The 23,613-nt window shown below is 44.6% G+C and overlaps 1 protein-coding gene across 1 annotated transcript in view; it reads right to left on the bottom strand.

The window, feature by feature from the left end:
- The window catches only part of COL27A1 (collagen type XXVII alpha 1 chain), a 215,874-nt gene that overhangs the window by 91,878 nt on the left and 100,383 nt on the right, over positions 1–23,613 (bottom strand). Inside the window, exons 16-24 of the mRNA XM_019540657.1 lie at positions 21,866–21,919; positions 20,115–20,168; positions 19,904–19,957; positions 17,763–17,816; positions 17,455–17,508; positions 15,352–15,396; positions 13,702–13,755; positions 12,154–12,198; positions 2,530–2,583 (exon numbers count right to left, since the gene is read on the bottom strand). Of these exons, the coding sequence (XP_019396202.1) occupies positions 2,530–2,583; positions 12,154–12,198; positions 13,702–13,755; positions 15,352–15,396; positions 17,455–17,508; positions 17,763–17,816; positions 19,904–19,957; positions 20,115–20,168; positions 21,866–21,919 (468 nt within the window). The remainder of the gene's footprint in view (positions 1–2,529; positions 2,584–12,153; positions 12,199–13,701; positions 13,756–15,351; positions 15,397–17,454; positions 17,509–17,762; positions 17,817–19,903; positions 19,958–20,114; positions 20,169–21,865; positions 21,920–23,613) is intronic.

The following is a 23,613-nucleotide window of genomic DNA, read 5'->3' as shown; positions in this document are numbered from 1 at the left end:
CTTGGATCTGGGAATGTATCTGACATTTCCACAAAATATATAAATAGTGCTAGGTTTAGTGGCTCTTCCTTTTAGTCAGGTTTCTGTTGTAGTGTCAGAACAGTGGTCACTGATTTTCCACTGAAAACATGCTTACTGCTAAGTGATCGTCCTGCTACAGCTGCATACTTCTTTCAGAAAGGTTTCCTCCAAAGGCTGGTAGCGTCCGAGAATGCCAAAGCGCTGGACATAAGCATGATTCATTCTCTGCACTGCTGAAAGGAACTTTTTTATTTTCCTTTTGAAAAGATGACAGAGCTGAGGCACAGAAAATGTAGGCATCACACAGCTGAGAACTGAACTGTGTAGGAAATCTTCGTTCCTCATTGATCAAATGTCTAAAGGACACTGCCCTCTGAAGCCTTGCTCTTCCTAAGTGTCTGTTATGTTGGAAGTGGCATGGCCTAGGAAGCTTTAGTGGGGCTGCAGGGATTGTGAATGGGAAACGAGACCACTACGTGTTCAGAATGAGCATGATGATTAAGGCCAAGATTTTTAAAAGTGGGTTGTAAGTGTTTGGGTATAGGGATGGTTTTCTGGTCTGTTTGCAGAACCGTGGGGTCCTGCTGGGAGCTCCCAGGTCCCATCACAATAAGGAGAGTAAATAGCAACAGCAACAATAATTTAGGAAGCCTGAATTTTGGAAGCACCCAATTTCAGCCACCATAAAGGGGTCAATTGTGAGCAAATCCTCAGTACTCACCCTCTAAAAAAATCAAGCTTTAAAAAAAGGTGTCTTATAAGAGGCACTAAAAAATTCAAAACAGCAAGTCATTTATGAAGCTCTTGGTTGTATAGCTTATTAACCATGCACACATTTCCCCATCTTTCAACATAACCTTGGCTCCTCCACATCATACTGTTGTTCTTTGCAGATATAGAAAGCCAGGAGCCTTATAAGTAGTATTATAACTGGTATTTATCAGTAATCCAGCAACTTACTGATGTCTGACAATACAGCTGCAGCACTAACCAAGGGTTGTTTGCTCTCTCTGTCTGGATGGATTGGAGACATGTACAGCAACTGCATCCGCTTCAGCTGGTAACACACTGTGATGTTGTGTGTGCGCGTTTTGTGGGCTGGGATAGGGACGAGAAGTAAGGAGCTAAGAGACACACACTACCAACTAGTTTACGCCCAAAATTTGACCTATCTTCCAACTGTCATATCATATTGGGGGAATATCTTAGATTTTAAGTAGCTATTAAAACAAATCCAAAGAAGGCATTGTCTCCAGTTGGCTTTTGTTAATGGAAGGCTTTCTTCCTGAATGCATAGAAAGGACCTGTTAGTTATATTATCCTTTCTGATAATAGTTGGATTCTGTTTGATTCAGATTTTCGGTTTGGAGTTTTCTGGCTAGAGACTGCTGGCTCAGCTATGCCTAATGAAAGTGTATTTCCCACCTCATTTATTGCAGAATAATGTAGGAAGTCCTACAAGGCAATTTCAGTTCAAGGTCTGGTTGATTTTTTTGAAGTGGGTGGTAGTTACTTTTGCCATCTGTAAGCTTGCCTTGGTAGAGAAAGAGTGAGATAGAAAATGCAGCTGTACTGAGGTCTCCTAGGGCAGACTTATGGGACAGCCTGAGTTTGTCCTCACACTGATATATCATCTAGAACAGTGATTTGCCACGTGGGGATTGGTTTTGTGGATAAGATAATGGAATAGGACTCAATGTACCTCCTTTAGGTTGCTGACCGTGCTTGCTGACCGTGGGCTGGCAACTCGGCTTCTCTGAGTAGCTACAGCGGGCAGTGCAGTAATAGTGACAAAGCAGGTAGAGAGGACAGAGCTTGCCACTGTCTGTTGTCTCTCTACATGCTGTCTATTTCATGAATCCATTTAAACTAAACAGTGCTGTTAAGACTGATGTTTTCTTATTCCCATAGCTACTCAGAGCACTTTTTGCAGCTGGGATTCAGTTACTATGTCTTTGCTCAGGCCAGGATCCTGCAGAGCTCCTGGGGAGCTCTGTGTTGACAAAGGGATCTGCATGCATGGATCAGTTTGCAAGCTAAACTTCCACTGAATTAATGCCTGGTCAGAGTGTAGGATTGGGCCCACATTCCCAGGTTTGAGGTGATATGATCCATATTACCATTCCACAAAGAGGCTATTAAAGCCAGGAAAACTTTGCAATGCAGGCTGGGGAGGGGGCAAATATTTGCCCTAAGAAAAAGGGGGGAAAAAAATCAGTAGGGATTGTTCTTACAAGACGCTGAAAGAATGAAACAAACTCACTAATCTCTATTAGCAAAAACAATTCTTGTCAGTGCCCCTCTAAAGAAGAAGCGAGTGTTAGACCTTTACACTTGAAACAGAACAGATGCTTTCCACCTAGCACAAAGCTACTTTTTCAAATCCTAGAGTTCTTCATTTAGCTTTGAATTAATGTGACCGTAAATCTCATAGTTTTCCATACACTCCACACACTCACATGCTGGCCAAAAATTAGAACAGCTGATTTATTTGCAAACAATTCTTACCTTCTCTCCTACTATTCCAGGTTCCCCTACCGGACCAATGAAACCCATCAGGCCCTGAGGACAACAGAAAAGTGCAATTAATTTTCTGATTTATTTGCTTACAGTGTAAACAATTTATTTGGGTTACCTTGCTGGCTGAATTAGCATAGCATCCCACATTGTACTGCCCAGGAATTCATATTGGCGACTACAGAAGACAAGAGTTGCTTCTAGCTATAGGAGGAGCTAGCTCACCAGCTGCTTCTGCTTTATAAGCCAGCTGGAGATTTAGCACTAGCATCTATAAGAGCTACAACATACAATACCAGGGACAAACTGTTGACTTGGCCAAGAGCATTTGGTGGAGAGGCCTACTCCATGGCAGGGTTTTCCTTTGCTAACATTTCCTGATGTTAATCCTGCCTGTGCAACTCCACCAGGAATATCAATAGCCGGAGCTCCACACGCCGGTGGTCACCAGCATTTTAACTGCTGCATTGTTTAGACCTGCTCTGGGTTAGGGGGGATTAAAATGTCTGCAGATGCTTAGAGCCCTGCATTAACCATCATTGCTACCGGTGGAGCCTTACCATTGGGATGTCTGCAGGGAATTAAGACCAGAGCAGACACAGCTAGCTGGGCTAAAAGAGCAGTTAGATTTGTCACACTAATCAAAAACCCTCTCAAAAACAAAGCAAGATGCAGGCTTTCTGGGATCCAACCTCATTTGGGATAATGAAGAAACACAAAGAACTGCTTTTAATTATGAAGAAGGAAATGGATACTCTCAGCTGAAAATTCCTGAGAGACTGTTTACAGACTCTGGTTAAAATATGCCACCCCGCACAGCCAACTTCAAACAAGAGTATGGCTTTAGAAGCACATTAAGCATTTTCCAATCAAAGCTGGTGCCATTTTTGCTCTTGTTGCAGGGCTGCTGGAACAGCTAATAGTCCTGACTGTGATCCTTAGGCTTCTTACTGGATATGGGGTCTTTTTTAGATCATCCAATAGGTGCCATATTGATCACTCCAAGCATCTACCACTGCTTGGGCCAGGAATGAAAGCTATGCTCCAGCTTGCATAGTTAGGTCAAAGGCCTGGCTGCAATGTGGATGAAGCTGCTGAGTATGTCCCCGATGATCTTTTGGAGGAGGACGTGAGACCACTGTGGCAGAGCCTGCTGGCCACATCCACTGTGCTTCTGGACATGGGCTTTTGGAGTGGAAGGCTGGGAGATGGTATTTAAACCCGCTGTGCAAACAGGGGACCCTGATCATGAGACATTTTGGTGGACAGACTCATGTTATGGCAATCTACAGAACTGAAACATTTGCAGAAGGAAGCAGGTGGAGGGCATTTAAATAAACAGGGATTTCTTTGGGTTGTGAAGTGAAGGGGGACAAAAAGAACCGTCCTCTTTTGTGAATTCTGCATTGCAAGATGAGGTTCCTGAAAAGAGAGCAGGAGGAATGGCTCCATGAAGCTTAGTAGGATCCTCCATCAGGTCTTTGTGCTTCTTTCAAGCCAAATGGAAAAGGTTCTTCAAGTCATCTTGGTTCTTCTGAGATGGGCACGAACTGCAAGGACTGTTTCTGAGCCTTAAAAATTTCAGGCTGTTGCGATCTAGGATTTTGGTTAGGTACATTAGAGGACAAGGAGTGTGGGATGAAGTTCAGATTCAGTTATGACCTTCAAGGCTCTGGGACCATCTCAGTTGCATTTAGCAAGATAGCAAGTAGGCAGTATGCTCCCATGGACTGAACTTCAAGGAAATCTGTTTCTAGCTCTGTTGCTGCCTTGCTGTGCAACCTCGGGCAAGTCACTTAGCAACTCTGCATCAGTTTTCCTATTGGTCTGAGGTCCTTTCACTTCTATGGTACAAAGTGCTATGTGCATTATAAGTATTATTATTAAATCAAAACATATTAAACCATGTACACTGATGACATCATGTAATCTTGAAGTCACGCAACATGCCTGGAAGGATTAATTAGAGTGTTACAGTGGTGAACTGGGGAGAGGCTGAGGGGGCTTTTTTCTCCTTGAGACAACAATGGAATAAGGAGTTCTTCTCCTAGCACTTGTTTAAGAGGAGGATGGAGGAAAATAACCATGGGAATAAAACAGGATGCAGAAAGCACAGATGGTAAACTCTTTGGGGTGAGTCTCATCTTTTTTTGTATTTGTAGCATCACAGGACTCTAGTTCACAATGGGCTCCTAGGCACTTCTGCAGTATAAGTAACCCTAGTTACTATAATAGTGATATTATAATCCAAACTGGACTCAAGAGAGAGTGTGAAACCCAATGTTTCTGTCTCCAGTACTCTTGATCCAGTACCTCTCACAAGAGCTGAATCCTTTCCAGACAGTTTTACAGTTCTCCCTGCCATGCCCTGGCCTGAGGGATGGAACTGAAAAATTCTCTGTACAAATCTGCATTGTGAAAAAAAAAATCCACCATACACAGTGTGACTCTGATGCCCAAAAGTGAAACTGGGTTTATCCTAAAGGCAGAATAAATTGAAGCCTGAACTGTTCAGCACTGGGACACAGCAAAGGAGGGTAAATCCATGACAACAGGCAAGCTGACCACAAAGGGGCATCATCTCTAGAGGCTGACGGACCACTTATCTTTTTCAATTCGATACAGGTATCTATACGCAGTTGATATTCAGAGCGTGGATTATTTATTGATCCAGGGCTTGAAACATCTGGTTGGTTTTAAGGCATAGACTAGAATGACCAAGGAATTGCATAGGCTGACTACTAGCATAAAAGATAAAAAGCTGAACAAAACATGTTTTGCAGTTTGTTTGACAAACCAGAGATGACAGATCCTCTCACACCAAGTTAAAAAGGACACAGAAAATCTTGGGTGCTTCTAACCCACTCATGCAATGAGCATGCTATTGAGACTGCTGAAAGCAAAGTGGTTTTAAAGTATTTCCAAAGGGTTTGGTGCACTGGAGCCTCTGTCAAAATTCAGGCTGAGGAAACTGGATTACCAGTGAGTTGCCCACCATGCAGCATCAGCTTTTATGACATGAAGTTGTCATGGAGAGAGCACAAGAGGACAACAAGGTTTGGAAAATCAAGGAGGCCACTAATTGGATCAAGAAGCAAGATGGAAAGTCTGAAGGAAATGGGATGCACTTTCTGTGGTTATGGATCCTTTGGCTTGTGCTTCTTGGCACCCTCCTTCCAGTGCCATGCTGATGGGTTATGAGATACTGGAAGAGAAATTCAGTAGGAATTGTTAGGAAACTGGAAGGGCCGAGGGAAGGAGTGACGACTGGATTTCAGTTCTTGGTACCTCCAGTCAGAGAAAGAGCTTTCTCTCTGCTGGTGGCTTCTGTGCTCAGTTATAACTCAAAGGATAACTTGATTGCTTCCTGCAAATGAAGCAACAATTGGTCTGCTCTGCCAAGATGGCTAGTCAGCAGAGAAATCCCAATGGTGTAAGATCAGTTCCAGCACAGGTGGTCCTCCGGCTCTTGCAGTTCATGCTGACATTCTGCAATGAATTAACCCATGCAAGGGACATATTTGAAAGCAGACACAAACAGGATAGTTGTGTCTAGGTAAAAATAAAGACCCGGTGGCTGCATCTACACGACATGCTACTGCGCAGTAGCATCAGAAAAAACCTGTGTGGGGACACCACTGCTCAGTAACACTGGTTATGTGCAGTCATTGGTACTTGGTTATGCAGGCACTGAATGACTGTGCAGTAACAACTGTGCAGTCCCCTGCTCACATAGACGCGGCCAGTGAGTTTATTGAGGGCATGTGAAATAATTAGGGGAAATTGGCTTTCAAAGCTCTTGACTGGCCAAAATGTGATGGAGACACTGAACCGAATGCAGGAAAAAGTAAGTCTTGAAATGCCCCAAAAGAGCCAGCGGCAGTGGCAGATACCGAGCCAGGAATCCATTGAAAATGGTAGGCTCCGGCTGTTGCCACTGCGACAAAATGGATCTTGCATGAAGCTTTTTGCTTACTTCAGGGAGAAGCCTTGAAATACAATGCTGCTGAAACACAACTTCAAGAAGCGTGTGTAACCACAGGTGAAATGCCAGCAGCAAGAATCCCATGGATAAGAGTCACTGTTAGGTTTACAGTAACAGTTTAGGATACACTACAGCCAGTAAAGTGTTTACATCGGAGGAGGAGTTCAACATGCCATTCATGATGCTGTCGGCTGCATTCATCCAGCGATGACAGAGAGAGAAAGGGATGCTGATTCTTGCTCACAGGGAGGGAATCAGAGATTGTAATTCTTATCTTAGTCTGGTTTCCCTGGCTCTTCTTGCAGCCCCCATCAGAATTAAACCTCTTCCCTGCTTTTCTGCATCAACAGCAAGCAGCTCAGCAGGGATGTCTTGCCTAAAACACACCGCATTTGAAGAAACACGGACGAGCAGAGCTCAGCATGAACAGGAGCGCCCAGAGACGGACTGCCCATCAGTCACTCCCAGCAGGACCTGACCACGGCCCTTTTCTGTTTTCCTGGTTCGTTAGAGCGGGAAACAGAACAAACGAAGGCACAGAAGGACGGGGGGCTAATGTACAATAATCCTATTCAGATGGAAGCAAGGGAAAGTAAAACAGTAAATAACAGAGACTGGGGAGGATGCTCTCACCTGTGTTGTGCGTCTGCAGAGCAAATTCAATGTGCCTTGAATTCTCTGCACACCAGCCTCTACCCTGTGGCTCTACCCACTTCTTAAGCACTGAACAAAAGAAGGGTTTTGACCTCACGTCTCCACTTGATCCAGGGAGAGCACAACACAACTGCAGACCCTCCCTCTGCCTGAAGAAGGGTGGTTGTACCCGAAAGCTTGCAAAGGTGAATATTTCCAACTAGTTTAGTTGGCCTAATAAAAGGCGTAAGATTTACCCAAAGAACCTTGTTTGTCCACTTGAGACAGCTCCTACCCCGGGGGTCTTTAAGAGGAGGCTAGATGAACACCCTGCTGGGGTCGTTGGACCCCAGTGCTCTTTCCTGCCATGGCAGAGCTTGGACTTGATGATCTGCTCAGGTCCCTTCCAACCCTAGAAAGTGAAACTATGAGACAGGAGTTTCCATATGCCGAGGATGACTGCTGACCCTCAAGAACTGGATAAAAGTGAATTGCACTTGACCAAAAGATTCATGGAGGCGGGGCTGTGACAAGTGCAGTATTCAGCAGTCCAACAAAAGTAGCGGGTGTGGGCAATACAGACAGGGTGATATAGGCACAGGATCTTCCCCACGGTGCCTGCACAGAGCCACGTGTCGAATATCATTGTACCGTCCCAGCAGGATGTGAGCGGTACGTCACTGAACATCCTGACCTACATGACAGCAGGTGATAAGGGTTACTCCTCTGTTAAAAATGAGGGAATCCAAGGAGGTATTGTTGCTTCAAGATCTCCTTCCTACTGAGCGCACGTGCCACGCTCAGGCTCGCCTCGCTGGTGTTTGCAGAACAAGGCAGGCAGGGAGTCTGTGCCCTTGTGGCACCTCTGCCTGGCTTGTTACTTCGCTTCCTGTTGGCGGAAGGAAGGCATCTCCTCTTGTGCGGTGGCGCAGCAGGTTGGTTGCTGCCTCCAGCAAGGATCCTCAGGCAGGTCATACCCTTGCGACGTGTTTCCGCAGGTCCACAACGAAGCAGGCGAGCTGTCTTGGCCCCTTTGACTTCTTTCCTCAGTCAGCATCTGTCTCCACCTACTGGCAAGGAAGGGTTAAGCCGGAGAGCTCCCGGCTCCCGGCTCCCGGCAGCTGGAGTCCCTTCCGCGTGGTGCGGCTGCGAGCATCTTATGAACGAACTTCCCGAGTCAGTTTCTTTGCAGCGGAAAACCAGCGTTTCAGGGGCCACCCCCCGGCTTTCAGAACTCTGTCTTCCCCATGAACGCTCAAATAACGCTGGGAATCTTTCAAAAACACCCATGTTTGCTTAACCAGATGTCCACGAAAGCAGGGAGGAAGCACAGTGAGGAGACGCGTACGCGATCTTATTTCACGCTGTTCTGCCGGGAGTTCCCAATCAGCAGCAATTTTTGCCGAGTGCTGGGCAGACAATATGAAAAGTCTCATTGCTCGCGTTATGCCTATGACACCGAAAACATTGGAGCGTCCGAGTTATTGCTTGTGTCTCGGGAAGAAATGGAACAGGCAAGGACCAGACCTTTCAATGCCTGAGGATCTGGGGTTGCATTTTTTTCCCCTTTCCTGCCAGTCCTCCCACCCAGCTGTGAAAATCTGCTGACATTGGATAGTCTTGACTCCAAATGATGCCATTTGCAGGGGGAAAATTACTCCAAGCATTGTGCAGCAAAGATATGATGAGAAAGGAGGTCATATAACATGAATCTAGTGTGACGTTTTTTTATACTAATGACTTAACTGATAAGGAAATAGCATTTTTTTCTGGGCGATACTTCTAGACAGAGACTAACTAAGTAAAAATAATATAGCCAACTTCCCTCCCTCTGTTCTGGTTTCAGTGTCAGCAGAGGCCAGCTGTGTTTGCTTTTTAGTGAATAATGTCTAGAGTTTTTATCCAGAGTTGGTTCTGAGTGACTTTAGGCTTTCAAAGCACTTTCTAAACTTCCATAATTATTTGTAATGCAACAGCATCTAGAGGTCCTGTCCAAAATCAGCGCCCTGTTATGCGAAGTGCAATTCATAGTAAAAGCTGATCAAAAGAGATCCCAGCCTTGACAAGGTTACAATCTCCACTGATTAAACCTCTCACAGTGCTAGCTGAAGTAGGGTGGCCTTCCATTCTGTCATGGGGAAATTGAGGCATGGAGCATTTAAAAGAGGTGCCCGAGTCCACAGAGAAAGGCAGTAGCAGAGCCAGGAAACTGAAGCCAGGGCATCTGATTTCTAGTTCATGGCTTTCAAACCTCTGTTATTTAGCCTTCCTAACTTGGGCTACAATTTTGTATAATTATCACTTTTTTCCTTTGATCGAGTGTACCACACAGAGGTTGGTGCACAATGAGGTTCTTGTTGTACAGTTATTTTCACTCTCGCTCTCCAGCTCTCCAGAAGCCCCACAGCAATCTGTCCAAACAAACGAGTTTAAAGTAATTGAAAAGGACACTATGCTAAGCATTTCCTCTTCGTCAGTGGTTCTTTGTGGACCAAATGATTATTAAAAGCAAACAAATAACTATCCCATGCTACCAGGAAGAGGTTAGCACACTCCACTTCCAAGGAAGCCATAAGGGGTTGGAAGCTCTCTATCCTGAGATCACGGTCCTAAGTGATTCAGTAAGGTAAGCTCAGTGAGAGCAGCAGCAGGTATACAGTACTTAGCTCTTATATTGTGTTTGTCATCAGTAGGTCTCAGAGCACTTTGCTGTCTTTAAGGTTGGGGTCACTGAAGCACAGAGCGGTGAAGTGGTGTGTCCAGCTGAATCGACTGGCCTGGGTCCAGAAGTGTGTCACCCAAGTCTCTATCCTAGTGCTCTACACACTGCACCACACCGCTTCCCATCATTGCTTCGTTTTTTTCCCCCCCAGGGGTGTGGTTTTCTTGAACAAGTATTTAATTGACAGGCTCTTTTAAAGAGAAGCTTCCAAGAGCATGTGAGTGTTTATGAGCGGTTACATGACACCTATGGGAACCGCCATCCACTAGCAGGCTGGCCAAATCTCGGAGAAATCCTGCTGGTAGTGCAAACTGCTGCCTTGATCCTTTGGGTGTGCTTGGTCAGAGACCCATAAGACCAACAATCTCCACTTGTTAGATACAGTAGAAAAAAGAGCTGGGGTGGCTGACAAACCGAAGTACACAGACCAGAAACACTGACTGACAGGCAATGAAAAGTTCGCACACCCCTTTGCCAATGGCCAGTCAGCCTCTCAGGAGTGCAGGCAAAGTCCTCGGCATCCGGCTCCATGTGGTCATGTCAGAATGAGAAGAATGCGTCGGAGGCTCGGTGGCTGCGATTTCAGGGTTGGCGGTGGGTAGTTGGGTGATTTCTATCACAGAGAGAGGGTGAACGTTTGCTGCTTTTTCCCTGATGCCTGTGGTTTCTCAGAAGCCTACAGGCATGACATATCTGCCCATATTTCCCAGTCCAAATGTTCTTTTCTATGACGGCGAAGCAGGGCTCTCGTCTTTGTTTTGTTACCCAGGGCCCGATCTTCCCAGTGTCAGGTGCCCGCTGCTTCCAGCGATCGAGTGCACTGTGAGGAAGCTCAGAACCGTACAACATAGCCAGCACATGGCAGGATGAGGCAGACGCGTGAAGATGCACTGACCAGTAAAAAAATGCAAAAAGAACTTGGGAAACATATTTCTAGTAAGTTTATGAAGGGAAACAGCATTTGAATCTAACTCTTAGTCATGCTGTGTAGTTTACTGACCAGCAGCTACCCTGAAAAAATTGTCTAAGCAGTCTATAAAAGACTGGAGAAGAGACAAACTGTAAGGGACAAGAAGGGGAATCACAAGAGATTCTGGTTTTATGGCACAAATGTTAAAAGCACTGGATGCCATCGATGCAAAACTGAAAATGTGGCCACTTTGTGGGAGGGTCACAATCACCATATGCTCTGTTAGGATTTTCTTGGAAGCACTTTTAAAAGGTGCACGCATCAGCACCCCCTCTGCATCTCAAGCTGTACAGAGGAGAGACTGCTTTGTAGAAGCTGCCTACAGAGTGCCTGGGACCCCTATAAATACCACTGATAACAACATCTGGACATTAGAGAGCCACCGAATGCTTTGGGTACAGGGCCATCAATGCCCTGAGCCAGTCGTGTTAATGGGTTAGTGAATCCATTTTGATGGGAATGAACGATTTTGCAACACAAGCTGGGAGGCCTGTTAAGGGTCAGAGGAAAGCAAAGAGGCAAAGAGAAAATCCATTTTCTTTTGGGTTGAAGTTATGGGGCTCCTATATCGATGCACGGTATAGAGGCTTCTATACCCATTTCCTGGTCTGACACGCTGGAAATCCAGTGCATTGGAGCAGACTTGATTAATTGAATCTGCTGGGCCTCAGTTACAAGATTAATTGAGTCTGCTGGAGCACAGGAATTAATACACTCCGGCACCCTCTAGCATCATGTGTATCACCGTCTCTGCGCTGAAAAATGGCGGCAGTGCTTTGAACTAAACCTCGCTCAGTAAGCTTAGTGCAAAGTGTCCCGCCACCCTTTTTCAGCGTGGGGACTCTGATACACATGACACTTGGGCACTTTTAATTAGTGCAGCTCGCTTATTAAAGTGCCCCCCTACGCCTCCCAGAGCACATATAAAAATGCCCGTGATGTGTTCCTGAAAAATAACATCCCTATAAACTATATCCTCTTGTATATACTGGTATTATAATATCCTGGTATTAATAATAATAAAACATTTTCATAAATTATAGCATTTACCCAGTATTCCCTATTTATAGATTGTCACCCTGGTTAGAACAGGCTGTGTGCTGATGCAGCCTCTGTTCACTGGGACCCAAAGCCTGCAATAAGGAGGTATTTGTAACATCAAATTTGCGAAGCTGTGTCTTTGATTTGTGTCACTGTCAGAATGACTTTAGGCAACAAGTCAAGTTTCTCAGCCTGAAATAGGAACCAATGTTGAAATGAGTATATGAGAGATGTTCAAATGGGCAAGGAAAATGACACGTTTACCTGCTCACCAACTTTCCCTGGCCGGCCTCGATTTCCAGGCTCTCCCTGTATGAAATGGAGAAAGATGTCACAGAGGTTACTGAATGCTGCTGCAGCAAAGCTCTTTCCCTGACAGGTTAACTGCCTGAGACATCTCCAAACCTCAGCTATGGCATGACAGGTTTAACCTGAGTGACCGTATCTTTTGTTCACCTGGGGGCCTCAGAACTGGGCCTCAGTTACAAAATTAGCCATGATTAGCAACCCTTGTGCAGTTAATTTGCATAAGGCCTGTGAACCAATTTGCTTTTTAGGGAGGGGAAGTCTCCAAAAATGTCCTTCCAAGCTGTCTGAATCTTTCAGGCATCTTATAATTAAGGAGTAAAACTCAGGGTCTGTAATAACGGGACAGATGTTACTTTTTAGCAGCAGATTTCCAGAAGTGGAGGCATCAGGTGCACGTTGGGATCAGACTTCTGAAAACTTGCTTCTCAGGTCCTGAGCAATTAATAATCTGGCAATGAGCTCTCTTGAAAACTTAGTCTACTTACACTGTTGGTTAACTTTTGTGCTCACCATTAAAAGATTAAAGTCTACCAGTGGCTGCCACTGGTCCTTGGTAAACCAGAGAGAAATGCAAAGGGACATATAGGGCATTTGTACACATTTGCGCCGCAGCACTGGGCACTTTTTAAGTTGTAAAAGTGGCAAAATGTGCGCCAGTGCTGAGAAAATGGCAGTAGTGCGCTTTTGAACTACAACTCATCGAAGGTGTCTCACTGCAAAAGTGCGCCGCCACCATTTTCGGCGCACTGACATGCACATCGCCGCTTACACAACTGCACACGACGCAGCGCAGTGTGCGTCAGCTCACATGTGGAGCAGACTCAATTAACCGAGTCTGCTCCGACCTGCTGGATCTCTGGCGCATCATGGGATGAAAAGGTATGTGTATAAATGCCTATAGAAGCCTGTAGTGATCATGGGAAACAGTGGGATGTGGGGGAGTTACTCAAAGGAAGTGCATCTGTGTTTCTCAGGACAGGATGTCGAGAAGCCAGTCCTAGCCGAGCAGACATTGTTTCTGGTGACAGCAGCTGTATTTTCTCAGTATACAGATAACGTGACTCCAAACGTGTCGCCAGACCAGACTTTTGTTATTTACTTGTTTAAAGAGCTTTTGGGGAGTGGGGGTTTGAAAAGTATACTGTCCCAGGATGGCTTCTGCTGCCAGTTAGACAACAGAGATACGAATGATTTGCGTTGTTTCACAACATAACCATTGAGGAGCAATGGAAAAAATAGTGTTTGGCTAATATCAGCCATGCTTGTTTATAGTACTACACGCGGTTTAAAAGATGCTCTGTCATTCCTTCTGCCGCAGAAGCTGAGGCAGAACAAGTCTTCACTGTTCCAGTTCATTTCTGTGATGAAAACAGGAAACTAAGTACGCATTACCCCTAGGAAAGCAGACTTTGCCAAAAGTTAACTCCAGTTTTGCCCTCTTCCTCTTTCTGCTTCCCACCTGAATTCATCATCTCTTGTATCATGAACCAACCCCCTCTTTACCTTTAGACCATCAGGACCAGGTCTTCCAGGAAATCCCTTCCAGCCAGGACGACCCTGAAATATAAAAATAATGATTAGTACAAAGGGGGACTATTAATGTCCTTACTCCCACCCACTGCTGATGCCCTCGACCTGTTGCAACTTGCAAACCACAGTCTCTCAAATAATCCAGCACGCAAGGGACCCTGGCAGCCCTACGACACTGTGTTGTGGACTGGAACTACTCATAGTGGGAACAGGTTGGGTCCCAGGTTTAAATAGCTACTGCGTGACTGAGGATGTCTCTGCTTCTCCATTAGAAGAAGGGCACTAATGTGGGAGCTTTATCACGGCAGTGCTTCATGGAAACCAGCTGGGATTTGGATCATGGGCTTCTGGACAAAAGTACTCACTGAAGCCAGCAAGGATTTGCTCATCAGAGCCTCCTTCTTTGCAGCATCACATCATTGCTGGGCAGCACAAGATACTTACTATCAGGGCCCTGGGGATTTGAACCCAGACTCTTAGCATTTGTAGACAGAAGCCTAAGCCACAGCCCCACCAGACTACTAGCCAGGTATTAGCCCTTATTCGGCCTGGACCCTCCCATAAGGTGTCTAATGGTGAATCAGGTGACCTGGGTGGACCAATGGGAGCCACACACCCTTGATTGGAAGGCTATAAAAACTTCCCACGTCCTGCAGTGGACTTTCCAAACACAGCATCACCTGGTGTTGCTGCCTTGGCTTTGGTTAATCCTGTTTTTGTCTTAGACCTTCAGGCCTTGGTCGTTTGCTTTGTTCTGACCATAATCCTGCCCTGAGCCTTGGCTCAGTGTCCGAGGACTCAGACGGATACCTGGTTTTGGTCTCGGTTGCTTTGATCATAAGGAACAGGTCTAGGAACACTGGCCTCAAGCTTCAGCAAGTACAATTTAGGTTGGCAATTGGGAGAAAATTTCTGACTATAAGCATGGTCAACCTAGAAAAACTGGAATCTCTGTACTTGGAAACTTTCAAGAACAGGTTAGACAGACACTTGGCTCAGATGGTTTAGTCAGGGATTATTCTGTGTTGAGCAGGGGCAGGACTAGGTGACCTCATGAGGTCCTTTCCAGCCCTACTTTCCTATTATCCTCCCACACCAGTAAACCCTCAACTCAGACCCTAGTGTGAGCCACTAGGTTTTGGTAAATTCTCATACTTATTTTGGGAGGGAGTGAGTGAGAGAAAGAAAAGGGATATTGCATGCCTTGCTGCTTCTACTCTGCAAAGTATGATAGGTCAGATGAAGAGCACTGTTCATTCTGTTGTCAATACTTTCATGTTTCTGGATCTATTTAAATGACAAGCATAGACCTTCTTCCAAATCAGGGTAGCCAACACACGGGTTAATTATGGAGAAAGGATAGAGTCGTAGAATTTGGACCTGGATCCAAATGATTCCATTGTCAGAGGAGATTTAGATTCATGGCTTCCATCTGAGCCCACTGTTAGTTCAATATTACAGTGGTATAAAGTAGTCTCACCAGTGCCCAATGGAAGCCTCTCCACTGACTTCCTGGGAAGAAAAAGGTTCAAGTCCTTCATTATTATTTCAGCCTCAAATGCTTGACGAGGCAGACGGGGCTATTAGTAATGAACTAGAACTCTTGAGACTCGTGAAACCTACCTCTGGACCAGGGACCCCCGGTGGTCCTAAGGGTCCTTCATCACCCTGGAGGGGGAAAAAATGAAATTAGTGACAAAGGTTTGTAGATCTACCAAGTGCTAGAAATGAACCAACTCTAGAAAGCATTCCCTGTGATAGGTATTTACTGGCTTGTCATCACCTTTTAACAGCTCATTCTTAGCAAATCGGAAAGCAGGGTTTTACCAAGGTGCTCTTATTTTTTGTAACTGCATCCCCACTGAGGTTCCCCCATAACCTTTCAGTTGGGCAGGGTCTTTCTGGTCTAACTTTTATAGAGAGATGTCTTGGTCTCAGAGGAAAAACTCAAAACATAACCTGATGACCAACAGCATCTTGACATTTTTAACAGAAATCAGTGGCAGTTTGGTGGGTTTATCAACAGTAGAAGTGAGCCACAGGAGACTTGTGATTGCTTACAGGGTCTTGCATAGCTTGGTTAAGTAGAGGATGTAAGGTTTGGAGAGTTCCTTGCTCTCTTGTTGCCAATCCCTTCCCTTGGAAGAGGTATTACCAGGCTTCTCAGAGTTAGCTCGTATCAAACTGAGCAACATGCTGAGGTTTTTCATTTTCTTTCAAATATGGTTCAAAGGTATCTAATACTGAGGTACCTTAAGGGCTTACATGACAATTGGACTGGGTTTTGCAGTTTGGTCTGTTATCAATTTCTGCGCCTATAGGATCAGATCTAAAATGTCTAAGAGATTTTCAGCTAAACTGCATAATGATAATCTCAAAAGTCTAGCCTGACGGGGAGAAATGCAAAGGTGGTTTTGAGTTGGATCAATAAGACCGCTGAAAAAGGGACTGGAAGCCATGGAGATCAGCGTTCTCATACAGGTTCTGACAGTGATTCCCTGTGTGACCTTGGGTACCTATATGGCAAGGGAAGATGTAATTTTGCCCCTTATTCAGCAGCGATAACAAACAGTGATGATGTGGCAGCATGGGCTTCAGTGATCCAAGTAAACACCTTGGGGTTTGCAATGGCAAGTCTAGCTTAGACTGGAGCCCGTACCACTGCATCTTCACTGCTCCTGTTAACCAAGCTAACCAGGTGCCAGCTAGATTAAGGTAGGCCCAGCCATGCCACAATTGCACCTTTTTCTGTAGTACAGACACGCTCCTTAATTTCTCTACATCTTAATTTCCCCAGACGTAGGAAAGGATTATTATATCCATTTTATCTCAGAGAACCTAGGCAGACCAACTAGTTAGTTTTTTAATTAAAAAGAAAAAAGTCATTAAATTAAAAAGCATTAAATGCTTGCTATTACAAAATGCCCTTGGGTCACGCACTGAACTAGCATTTGTTGCACGTGCTACAAGGCTCTTAGCAGACCAGTAAAAAATGGGCCTGCCTCCCCATTTACCCTGGTGACATCAACTGGCTTATGCAGGTGTAAGCGGGAGGAGGATCAGGTCCCACTTTCTCTTAAAACATTTCCCTATCAAGGGCACCAAAAGATATAGTGGTCCCTTTCCCCTTTCCCTGCATCACTTTTACAGGCCTGGAATTGAGTGCTAAATTGCAGAATCATGTGATAAGGAAAGGCAGCAGACATCAAGAAGTGCAGAAGCAAGGTCACTTAGATACCCTGGGTAATAGTGGGACCAAGGTCTTTTAGTGTATAAGACGTGGCTCTGCAGGGAAGGCCAGGGTTGCTCAGTGTCCCTGTAGAAAGTGTATTTTAAAGCCACGCTTGAAGAAGCAAGGAGTAGAAGAACTGTGGGTTTGGGCAGGAGAAGGGGATTTCCTGGTATAGGAGCCTGCCTGGGAGATGTAGAAAAAGGCCACTAATAGAGATTAAGCCTCTTTTGATGCCAGGAGGTCAGACACATGGTTAGAGAAGACTATTCCTCCCGCCTCCCAATGCTGACTTAAGTGGATTTGTTATTTTGCAGGTTTCTGATTACTGAATGTGCCCAATTACTTCTTCCCTGGTGCAGCTATGCTCAAGGGCTTGAATCTCCAGCACCAGGGAACAATTTGGTCAAAAAAATTGACCAAAAAATGGAAATGGAAAGGGTTTCTTGAAGCAAGAACAGCATGTATCCTTGGAAGCACCTCACACAGACACTCACCTCTTGGCCAGGCTGTCCTCTAGGCCCAGGTAAGCCTCGTGCACCGGGCTTCCCCTGCAAGAGAAGGATCTTAGAAAAGTGAAGCACAAGCTCTGAGGGTCCGCTTTTGTCAACGTACACTGCCGGCGGACAGCGTCCAATGTCAATTTTGTTGCAGGGGGAAGACCACGCTCTTGGAAGGCCCTCAATCTGAATTCGCAGCCAGAACGATCCGCAGGAATTTCTAGCCCCCTTCCTTCCTTCCCACGCCTTTGTTTCCTTTAGTTATTTCCACTTTGGCACAAAACTTCAAACTGAGCTCAACTCACCTTTAGGCCTTCGGGGCCATTTTCTCCTGGTGGGCCAATATCCCCTGGAAAGCCCTAGAGAGAATGAGAAACGGTGGAGTTGTACGACAGGACTTTCTAGGCAAGCTGCCTATGCCAAGATTGAACTTGATGCTTAGCACTGGAATATTTGGTATTTGCTAACACAGTCTCTAAACAGACTGTTGTGAGGTGCCTAGATGGATTGAAGCAGCCTTCTAGTAAGCTTGATGAAGTCCAAAATGCAGTAAGAAAGGAACATATTAAAGGAGGCTTAGTTTGATTGTTTTAATTCTTTGTCAAGACCAGGGCAATTGATTCCCCACCAATCCCTTTGTAGTTCATCTTTTCAGAAAATTTTCTATTATAAGGACTTAATGTCGCCACACAGCTAAAATGGGCAATTTAGGCTTTAATTAACCTTTGAGTCAGTGTGTCATTCCCTTTTTCAGAGAAATAAATTGCACACCTCCAAAGACAAAGGGAAGCAGACTAGGAATTAGGAAAGGTGCTGACATACTCATTAGCTGCTGTCTTCAGCCAAACAGTGGCCCTTTCCCACCCACAGCTCGTTCATTGAGAAAACAAAGGAATCCATAGTTATTTCCAATAGAAACAAATAACAAAGATTAACTGATACCACTGAACAGAGAGCCAAATCCAGACCCAGAAAATCCCAGAATGCTGCGAGCACAAAAGCGACCCGCCAGCACTGCAACTGGTTCTCAAACACTTTATGAACGTGTCCTTATTGTTAACAGGAGTACAAACCACAGCTTATTAGGGAGGAGCGGATCTTTTATTTGAAGGTATTGTCTTAACAAGCTTGTTGGTGGCATTTTCTGATTTGAATAGTGCTTACCAGGGGGAAAAAAAATCCCAGACTATCCACAACATACATCAGTACGATGAAGAGGGAAGGATGGAGACCCATTAGGGAAAGGTGATGAACCTGATGGACTTGCTGAGCAAAAAAGGAGCCTACTGTTTTTCTCGCTACTACTAACCTCGTCCAACCCTGCCTCTACCACTCTCTAATCCACTCCTCTGGCCAATAAGGGGTGGCAGATATGAATTTTATTGAAGGGCTGAAGTCAGATAATGGGCTCTCTACCCTAGAAAACAAGAGCAGGAGAACATCATAGCAAGCAGGAGGCCAAGTGACCTACCAACTCTGGGGTATGGCTTGAGGAGAAAACAGCTATTCACAAGGATTATATCTACTGGGCAGAGGGCTGAAAGATTTTGATTCTACTGCAGTCTCTGTCACCGACTTATCACAAGTCCTTGGGCAATTCCCTGCAGCTTTGAAGACCTCTGATCCTCCATTAATAAAATAAAAACAAAACCCTTCTTTGTGGGATTTAAAATCTTTGGAGGAAGAAAAGATGAAAGCAATTGTTTATTATTTAAGTAAATGTAGTGAAGTTCTTGGTTCAGGCTCAGCTAATGACAGTTACTGCCAAAAATACTGAAAATAAATGGATGGAGGTAATAATGCTGAGCAGACTGTTGCTGGGGCAAGTACCCTATTAGGAAAGCATTTGAAGGCCCATCTTCTGAATGGCGAGAAAAGGGGTTACAATAAATGAGTCTTATTTATTCCGGACTGAGGAAAAAAAAAAAGCATACTGAGAATAGTGGAACAAGATGGCTCCATCTTCTTTGTTTTATTACGCATCACTTCAACTTAAGTTGGGATGTGGGAGGTACTTATTTTATAACACCTGGTGTTGACTTGTGAAACACCCGGTGAGGGGAGGAATGGTATTGTATGGGTGTAACTCCCAGAAGAAAGGTCTTGTCCATAGTTGCAACACTATAACAAAGCAGCAAGAATTCATTGGTCTTTTGCTGGGAAAGGCTTTGGTCCTTCATTCACATGAATTATTATTAGTTAAGTCAGAAGGAAAAAATATCACCTAAACTCTATTCAGACCCATCCGAAGACTCAAGTGGAGATCTTAAATGTAGCCTAAAATCTATACATTTCTAAGACGGAGTTTGTAGCAGGCTTAATCACAGCTGCAGTGATCAAATGATTGTTATGACAAAAGGAAAATGAGAAAGAGCTTCTTGGAAAGGTTGGGGATCTAGCAGAGGCTAATGAAAGAAAGATCAGAGCGCAAACTGAAGGAACGTACCTCGGGGCCAGGTGGTCCTGGAAACCCAACTGGACCTTTATCACCAGCCCTTCCCTGGAAAAGCAGAAAATAATGGTGAGTATGAGACAGCTGCTAGTTGCTGATGCTCTGTTCAGAATAACACCCACCCACTCAAAGGTCTTTCTAGCTGGGCCCCGGACTTTTTAGGGGTGAGATAAGGAAGCAAAAGATGTCTAAAGCAGGTACTTACAAGGGGCCCCGGCTTCCCTCGTGATCCTGGTAACCCAGGCAAGCCCTGGCTGCCCTGGGAAAGAGAGAATATATTTCAGTAAAAATGCAAAGCAGCTACAATACATTGACTAAAGCCCACCACCCCCTTCTCTATCCCGAGCTCCTAAACAGAACGGAAAGATCTTTCTTTCAGGAGACTTCAATCCCATGCAATGTTTGTGGAGCAGAGACCAAAGCATGGAAACACATGGTGGGACAGTCTGAACATTTTATGCTTAATGCTGCTCCCTTTTCCTTTGTACATAACATAAACCAGCACTCAAGAAGGGCCCAGGGGAAAAGAGGTAGTCAGCAGGCAAGCAGCTGTTGTCCCAGTACATGATGAACTGGTACATGGAGAAAACGTCCCACAAAGCTCAAAGGCAAAGAATTCAAGCATCCCTCCACAACTTGGTCTTAAACAACCCCATAGCTACGGTTGCTATACATTTACATCTCTATCTTTCTCTACTGTCCTCTCTTCTTCCTCTGTCCCACAGACTGAAGATCCACTCTTCTCAACTCCTTTCATTACTGGTTTCCACAAAGGAAAATCCCAGCATCCAGCAGGATAGCTTTCCCAGCTCCCTGCCTCATCTTCTAATCTACAGAATACCATGTCCTGCTTTGTACCCAACAGTCACTTGCAGAGCTGCACAAACACCAAACCTGTGCTGTCAAGTCCTCAAAACCCACCAGACAGATCCACATCTACTTCCTGGGACCTGGAATACTACGTTTTGTCCTTTTTGCTATATGTCTACCAAGCTAATGCAGGTAGCATTAGCCACACCTACTACTCCTAGAGATCCAGCTCATGTATCTGTATCTTTCTGATGGTGCCTAGCTTATCCTTGCACTACTCCCTGGCAAACTGAAACACCTACCCTCTGCATCCTTATCCCAAACCGTTCACAGGCCTTTATATGTTGTGTTTTGCTCCCTGGTACTTGGCATGAAGATGCTCAGGGTGTCATAGGTCAGGAGTCTGATATGCATCATCTCTGATCCTAAATTCCCTGCTGTCTGATTCTGTTAGTATAGACACCAGCTAAAGATCAAGAGACTTTAGGCACCGAATTCAATCCTGGTATAAGACAGGACAGACTGTCACTATTAGTGAGCTGTATCAGCTGAATCCAAGGGATGAATTTGCCCCTAAGAATACATGTACTATTGCAGCTGGTGTTACTCACAGCCATACAGGCCCCAATGCAGCAATGCATTTATGAATGTGGACAGCATTAATTCCAACAGCAGTCAACATCATAAGGAAACCAGTGAGGCTAGCTATATGCTTAAAATTATACACACAGTTAAGGGCATTCCTGGACTGGGGTTTGTCTCTGGGTTCAGTAGACAGATTCCCTGAGCCTGTAACCACTGGCCTATTGACACTGACCCTTGTCTGAGTCGCCTGCTCCCATACATTCAGGTTTTGCAGGAAGTTATGGCACTTTCCACAGAAGGCACCATGCTGACCCTTGTAGAACTGCATTTTAAAAAAATTCTCTCCTAGTGACTTCAGTTCTAGGCAGTCTCGGCGAATTGTGCAGAGCAGAGGGGAATCTGACCATGTCATACAAATAACTATGTACAGGGTCTTTATGATAGGAGTAATCCAAGTTTTCAAAATGAGCATGGCTTGAATTTGAGCTGAAAGCCAGTAGGTACACACATTATCTACAGAAGTAAAAAAAAAAACCCTGATGGGTAAAAGGAAGCAATTACCTTATCTCCTTGGAATCCAATATCTCCTGGAACACCTGGCAGTCCCTGATCACCCTGAATACACATCACCAAAGAAAGTTACAATATACACCATCAACAGCAAAACCTGCCCAGATCTAAAGGAAATTATATGTGCATTTTATGGCAGACGTTTAATTTCTGGTTTCTTTCAGACAGAACTAGTGATAAACCATAGGTCTTTTTCTGCAAAATAACAATTTTGAGCAAAATATGTATTTTCCAACAGTAAATCTGAACTGAGAAATGAAAAACACAGGAGAGAGAAATAAGAAATGTCTGAGCCTTGGGCCTGCTGTGTAAAATGTTAGATGGAAGGGCTGCAGGCTCCTTTCCCCTTGCTAACAGCAATCCTATGGGTGAAGAGATGAGCGAATACAGCTGAACTAGAATAGCTGGCCGGCTTTTTACCAAATGGGATCTTTCTTTTCATGTCATCTCCTTTATAGTCATGATCCCTGGGATTTCTGTGGGCTTGTCTTGGAGTTGGGAGCAAAGATGAAGCCACTTCCACATAAAAGCACTGGTTGTCTACAGCAGCCTTCTGAGAAATCAGGCTGAGATTTCCCTACAGAATTGTTACAGGTATTCAAATCTGGCTTTCAGAAAGACATGGGTCTCTTTGGGAATCCCACCCAGGAAGTCGTGTCTTACATGGGCAGGCTGGCATTAACTTGTGAACTTCCCATCTAGAATATCCTGTTCTGATTCCTACCGAGAAACAAACGTCTTGTCAAAGGGATTGACTGCTCGGAAAATCAGACAGAGATGAAAGGTGACAGAAGGGTGGTGATGGAGGGGGTTGTTTTCTCTGCAGTATACATATCTAAGAAGCAAATGCCTTAAAAATTGAGGTGATCCAATAGCAAGAGACATGATGGAGGCTATGTCCCATACATTGAGAATGCCACCAGCACATTGAAAAACACACACAGCTATACTGCAAATGTGAAATGTGTGGAGGACATATGGACTGCAAATATAGAGCCACAGATAGCAAAAGCTTGGGAAAGAAATCCAAGTAGCTCTCGTCAAACAACAAATAAAAACCCTGTTCTTGCAGAAATTAATTAGTATAATTGCTACTGTTGACATTCAGGAGAACAATGGAAGGGCCATTATGTAGTCTAGATTACAGCTGGGTCACATTTCTGGACAAATCCTTTCGTCACTAAAAAGTGCATATTCAAGTTGACAGAAATGTTTAACGGATTCAAGTTGAACTTGCTGAATTGTTCTGATTTAAAAAAAAATTCTGAAAAAAAAATCAAACCATTTTATTTAGCCATTTTCAAATCGAAACATTTCCTTTTTTGTTTGAATGATTTCCTTTCAAATGAACTTCAATTTGATATTAAAGAACAAAAACCTACAGAAAACTCAAAACTAATGTACTTGGCTCATATAAGGATTTTTTAGGGCATTATCTTTTACTGGACTAAATGTGTAGCTGGGATAACATTAGACATGTTTTCAAATGCAAAGCACTTAGTGTGACTCGAAACAATACATGTTAATTTTTTGGTAGTGCAAAGAAACAAGCAAAACAAATATTCACACAGCTCTAGTTAAAATGAACCCTGTGTATTTGGGAGGGGAAAGACCACTCATCCACCCCTCCACCCATCTCCTTGCCACTGCTAGACTGTCCCCATTTTCCGGTGCTCTGTATTTACTATTCCTTTATCCAGTCCAGTCTTAAACATGCAAACCACTTGGCTGCCTTGTTT

Source organism: Crocodylus porosus, unplaced genomic scaffold (assembly GCF_001723895.1).
Source record: "Crocodylus porosus isolate Cpor-Errol unplaced genomic scaffold, CroPor_comp1, whole genome shotgun sequence".
NCBI lineage: Eukaryota > Metazoa > Chordata > Crocodylia > Crocodylidae > Crocodylus > Crocodylus porosus.
Note: the sequence above shows the minus strand (reverse complement) of the source record. Positions and strands in the feature narration are given on the sequence as shown.